This window comes from Actinia tenebrosa, unplaced genomic scaffold (assembly GCF_029948245.1).
Source record: "Actinia tenebrosa isolate PJP-AT-01 unplaced genomic scaffold, QUT_ActTen_1.0 PGA_scaffold4__44_contigs__length_22323623, whole genome shotgun sequence".
Lineage (NCBI taxonomy): Eukaryota > Metazoa > Cnidaria > Anthozoa > Actiniaria > Actiniidae > Actinia > Actinia tenebrosa.
The window spans coordinates 1,935,433-1,941,197 of NW_028292581.1; the positions used below are offsets into that span (position 1 = coordinate 1,935,433).

The window sequence follows — 5,765 nt, forward strand, 5'->3', positions numbered from 1 at the left end:
CAGTAGTTACTAAATAAGACATTCTCTTTCGATTTCTGGATTTCTTACTCGGAACTGTCTGTGTTATTGACAAGAATGATGATAAGGAACACAAGTCATTCCAGCCATTTTTGCATCTTGAAATGACCTATTTCCTATCACTTATCGCCTATCGCTTATTACCTATCGCATGTAATATTTTGTCTCAAGAAATAATTTATTCATAATTTGTAATAGAGACGCGCGCACTGGTCAAAATGTAAAAAGTAGGTTGAAAGCGTAAAAATATGTAAAGTTAGATATTGTTAGTGATAAAAACGATGTGTAAGATATAGCATGCGCAGGTTAAATGCTGATCCTAGCGCTCGCAGTGTTTATGTATTAGAGATATAAGAACCCTGTACGATGGATGTATAGTCCAAGATATGGCATGCTCAAGTTAAAAGCTGGTCGTAGCGCGCGCAGTGTGTGTTTATGTAAATGAAAGAAAACTGTTCCATGGATGCATAGTCTAAGATATAGCATGCTCAGGTTAAATGTGTTGATTATAGCGCGCGCAGTGTGTTTATCTATTAGAAAAATAAGAACACTGTGAGCTGGATTAATATTCTGAGATATAGCATTCGAAGGGTAAATGCTGATTTTAACGCGCGCAGTGTTAATGTATTAGAGATATAAGAATACTGATCGATGGATGAATAGTCTAAGATATAGCATGCGCAGGTTAAATGCTGATCGTAGCGCGCAGTGTGTTTTGTATTAGATTTATAAGAACACTGACATGCGCAGCTTATTGTATACACTCAAACACAACTTACATAACTACATCATTTTTTAATGCTATTTGTACTATATGTCAGATCAAACCATGTCTACTTGACTGATTTTTTCAACTATTATAAAGATTAACGAACTTTGCTTTATTTCTATTACTTAAATTAATAACAGATTATTTTTTATATATTTCTGCAAACATTGACATAAAGCTCAAAACATAAACTTAATAAAATAAATATAAAATTTACAAAGCGCCAGCGCTATCCATATTTTCATTCATAATATATGCATGCACGGATTGCAAACAGAACCCGCGTTAAACGGGAATAAATTTAACATTTTTCGCTCGTTCATAATTAGAAGGGAAAAAACGTTCTGGTTATATGGGTAGTATGGGAAAATATATAATAGTTGAAGTAAAAAGACTAAAATAAGAGCATCAACTGCTGTCATGCTAACCATTTTTGACAACATAGTCATTGTGATCGTTAAGTAGGAATGATACTGCAGTCTCTTAGTGTTTGTCTAAAAATGATTTAAGAACATTTTTGGTTTAATGGCATGCCGTCATTTCTATTTATAATTGGGTAAACAACAATCGATCGCGTACTGGCTGTGACTGGTTCCCTGAAATGTCGTCATTTCGTACAAGAGGCCTAATCAATTATTAGATAAATCCACCGCGCGCTCTGATTGGTTCAATGTGATGTCATAATGTCGTACCGGTGTACGTGATTTATGATTGGATAAACTGCAATCCATCGCGCGTTGTGGTTGGTTCAATGTGATATCATAATTTCGTACAAGTGCTCGTGATCGATGATTGAATGAGCAGAAATTGATCGCGTGCTGTGATTGGTTCACTGTTATGTTACTTCGTACAAGTGACCTAGATCCATGATTGGTTTAATAGCATGCAATCAAACGCGCGCTGTGATTGGATCGTGATCTATGACTGGATGAGCAGCAATCCATCGCGCCTATGATTGGTTTAATGTAATGTCGTCATTAAGCGCGCTGTGATTGGTTTAATGAAATGTTGTCATTTCGCACGCTGTGATTGGTTCAATGTATAATGTCGTCATTTTGTATCGGTGACCGTGATATGATTGGACTTGCAGCAATCTACCGTGCACTATGATTGGTTTACTGAAATCTCGTCATGACTGGATAAACGTCAACTTGTTCAATTCGTTGGCCCGTTTTCTTACTAAGATCCGAATAATTTTTCTTTACGCTCGCAATATTTGTCCTCAATATCACATTTTCCAGCTTAGTTTACAGGTCTTCTTCCTTGCACTCTTCTTTTCTCGCTGTCCCTCTTGCCACGCGTAAATATCTTAGAAATAGGCCTGAGTGGTTGAACTTACACGGGTGTACCAGTAGCTGGCTGGAAAGTGTTGTTAACAAACCCCAAGAGCGTGTTTCTTACTCTTTCTAGGAGTCTTTCCTTTGTATCTATCTCCTCTTTGTGATCTGTCCGTAATTCCTGTTCTTTCATTTTATACAACTGTAGAAGTTCTCGCCTGTGTTTTTTTCTGAGCTGAGCAGTTTTCATTCTACAGTTTACGTGAAATTCTTGCAGCACTTGAAGCATCGCTTCTCGTGTTTTCTGATAGCTTTCTTGTGGTCGGTTAGTTTTCACTATAGTGGGTATCCATTCGTTACCCTCGCTAAAATCTATAAAGATATTGCAAGTCGTTTGTTATTATTGATATGATGAAAAATAAAAAGGCTTTTGGAGATCTTATTGGGCTGACTTAAATACGAATGGAGTTACTCTCGAATTAGCGGGTATTTTAGCGCCAAAACGCGTGCGCTCCAATCCCTTTCCCATGGACTCGTACGCTGCAATCCCTCTTTAATGGACGGCCGCCCTCCAATCACTCCCTCATGGACCCGATCATAAACTAAGCTACTGCTAACAGATGCGAGAAAAGACAATGGCGGCTAATACTTATCCTGATAAATAAATGTGTAATCACGTGTAAATCATCTTTGAGAAGACACGGAGGAAAAATGTGATTAAAGAAAAGCAAAACTACGTGAACTATGAAAATGTTGTATCAGTAAGTTTACCGTATTTCTTAGGGTTTGGGTCGCGACGTCTTCGTGTTATCAGCTCGTAGATGAGAAACACAACAAAGAAGATACCTAATAGTATAAGAGTCCATCGTAATGCTTGCTGAAATACTTCAGATTCTGCATCGAACAAGCCCGCTGTTTTGTCTTTTTGTTTCTTCGTACCCTTTAGAATAAGATTTTAAAAAACATTTATGAAGTATATTTGTTCGAATGTAGAGTAACTCGACTTTCAAGTGGCTTCCGAATATATGTCAAACAGTGTGATGGGAGGATATTTCGTTGCTTTTTGGCCTGCTCAGAAGCCAAAAAATAAAGATAACGAGTGAAAAGGTAACGTACTTAAGTATTTGTAAATTCATTATTTTTTCTTAGAGGTGATAGCTTATCCTCTTGTGCTCTTCAACTCTCGACTTAGACGGGAGAAAAACGCTTGCGCGTGCGCGGCACTGTACTCATTTTATCGCCACGTTTTCCCGCCATGAAACACGTTCAAGAACGGCGTGACTGAATAGACCTCTTTATCTTGGACGTAATGTTTACCCTTTTCAGACCACTTGCCATTACCAAGTGAATAAATTGAGATTCTTTGTCTGAGTTGTATCAATAATTACGTGTCTTCTAATGCGCAAAAGTTAACCAAAGAATCTTATTATCAAGGGAATGACTAGTGGTCTGAAATCGGAAAACATTAATTAAGGGTCTGTTACACAGTTTTACTCTTATGATCCAAATTGAGCTGCACCGGGAATGTTCTACACGGAGCGGGTGTATCAGCAGAGAACAGGGACTACACGGAGGAGGAGCATTGAAAATGTTACGTTAACTACAAAATACTTGCCTGTACTGGGATAACGTTACTAGTGATTGCATCAAACACTTTCGCTCTTTCTTCTCTTAAAAAGTCCCTAAAGCATCTCTGTAATCTTTGCGCATCCCCGGCCAGCACGACGCCGTATGATGCCGACTGATGTTTAATGATCTTACTGACAACCATTGCCGGGTCATTAAACAAATCCTGTCTACTCCCCACCGAGTATGCATCGATTAGGGCTCCATCGACTGAACGTCGCTTTAAAGCAATAAACACGTCTATCAGGTTGTTGTACTCCTTACCTGAAAGCATGATTGATAGGTAAGAGATGTTAACACGACCTGCGAGAGCGCTGGCAACGTGATGTCGTAAACCAATAAAATGTTAGTGTATCGCTGCATGGCCAAAATCGCGTAAGGTCTTTTTAATCATAGTTTAGTTTAACCTTTCTAAAAAATTTCGCTGCGTGCACCAGTTGCACCTGGCTCATTCGGTTGGTGCTTTCATCCTATCTTTAATTCCCTTCTATCCACTCCACCACCCAACCTTTTTCGTGCTCTGTGTCTCTTATGTAGGATCTACTTCTCAAATTACCTTCATTCCCTTTGAAGAAACAGTTGCTCGAATTTGACCTATCTAACTTTCTCCGACATCCCCACAATTACATGCGCTGTAGTATCCTAACACCTATATATCTTCAAATTCAACCCATCTAACCTTCCCCAACATCCCCACAATTACATGCGCTGTAGTATCCTCCTTCCTGGCGAACTTTTGACTTTTTTAAATTTCAAGCGTTAACATATCCCTCACTCCTGTTTTTATGTATATTGCTAAACATTTACCATTGTCCATTTTGGCATTCATTCTTATCCCATGACGATATTGAGAAGAGTTGCGAATAGCAGCCACCTGAGAACAATAAGAAACAACAGCCATAAGAAGCCATTCTATAGCATTCTAGGCCCAGTTGTTCGAAGGCTGGATAGCGCTATCCGACGAATAAATCTTATCCAGTGGATAAATTTATTGGATAACAGCATCGACTTGATAAGGATTTATCCGTTGGATAGCGCTATCCACCCTTCGTACAACCGGGCCCTCAATTTTTACTCGTGCATTATGCCCACGCAAACAGCAACAGCAAAGAGTTCGTTAGTCGTGACATGGGTGACATGGTGAAACAGTTTAAAAGCAAGAGTAAATAAAACCCTGTAAACCTGAGATGCGTAATTGAATAGTAATCAGAGCCAGGCACTAAAAACCAGGATTATCACTATTTTCTCCTTCGCTTTTCAGTCATGATCGACAGAATGTACTTTAATCGGTCTCTGGTATATATAGTTAGTTTGTTAGGGTCCATGGATGGTTGATGGCCCCAGTGCTTTAGGGACAAGTCTTTTGCTTCCAATTTGTGACACAAAACACATTAGGCTAGCCCCGCCCTTCAAGTAAAAGGAGCCTTAGTGGGTGTACCTCTTGTGAAAAAGTCTTCATATTGTAGGTCATTTATCTATCTTTTGTACTTACTTGTGATCCATAAATCATCTTCTCTTTCCCAATAACTTCAGTTGTGAGTGTCGCAGTGATGAGAGACATGAACAAAGACACAATAACTAAACCACAAGCGATCCACACGACACCGAACGACTTGGAATGGAAGCTCTTAGGAACACGATCTCCGTACCTTTAGATCAATATTAGTATAAGCGATGACGTTATTGTACTGCTGTGTTATAATAACGCTACCTACCTGCATTGTCAAAGTAGTGTGGATCCACGAGAAGCAACGAAAACGTTATAATGGAAACTTCTCGTTTTTAGTGATCAAAACAATTTTGAAAGAGCGTGCGCTCGTTGACGACAGCTTATTTGTCTATCCTCTTATCGATGATAAAAAATAACCAATCAGCGCGCGAGAAATTTGTAAGTTATTGTAAATATATACATTTATACACGTTAACATATGAAGACATAAATGTGACGATATCACGCATTTCTGACAATTTTCATTGGTTGAGTAGTGTGCCGTGCTGTTGTATAGTCACTCACCAGACTTTACTTCGTCTTTGTAATAAAACTTAAACATGGTTGATGAAAATCTCTTTTTATC

General features: G+C 38.7%; 1 protein-coding gene across 1 annotated transcript; it reads right to left on the reverse strand.

The window, feature by feature from the left end:
• Positions 1 to 814: 814 nt before the first annotated feature.
• Positions 815 to 5,763, reverse strand: LOC148906858 (uncharacterized). Its single transcript, XM_089036996.1, has 5 exons — positions 5,183 to 5,763; positions 4,498 to 4,564; positions 3,680 to 3,954; positions 2,836 to 3,004; positions 815 to 2,436 (listed from the first exon to the last, which is right to left on the reverse strand). Exons 1-5 carry the CDS (start codon positions 5,249 to 5,251, stop codon positions 2,123 to 2,125), a joined length of 894 nt encoding a protein of 297 aa, XP_088893122.1. The 5' UTR covers positions 5,252 to 5,763; the 3' UTR covers positions 815 to 2,122.
• Between the last annotated feature and the right edge of the window lie 2 nt (positions 5,764 to 5,765).

Excerpts from the sequence above, each read along its gene's own strand:
- LOC148906858 (XM_089036996.1), bottom strand. The coding sequence starts at position 5,251 with ATGTCTCTCATCACTGCGACACTCACAACTGAAGTTATTGGGAAAGAG. Across the intron at positions 4,565-5,182 it reads AGATGATTTATGGATCACAA|GTGGCTGCTATTCGCAACTC; the intron begins GTAAGTACAAAA and ends TATTGTTCTCAG. Across the intron at positions 2,437-2,835 it reads CCCAAACCCTAAGAAATACG|ATTTTAGCGAGGGTAACGAA; the intron begins GTAAACTTACTG and ends ATATCTTTATAG.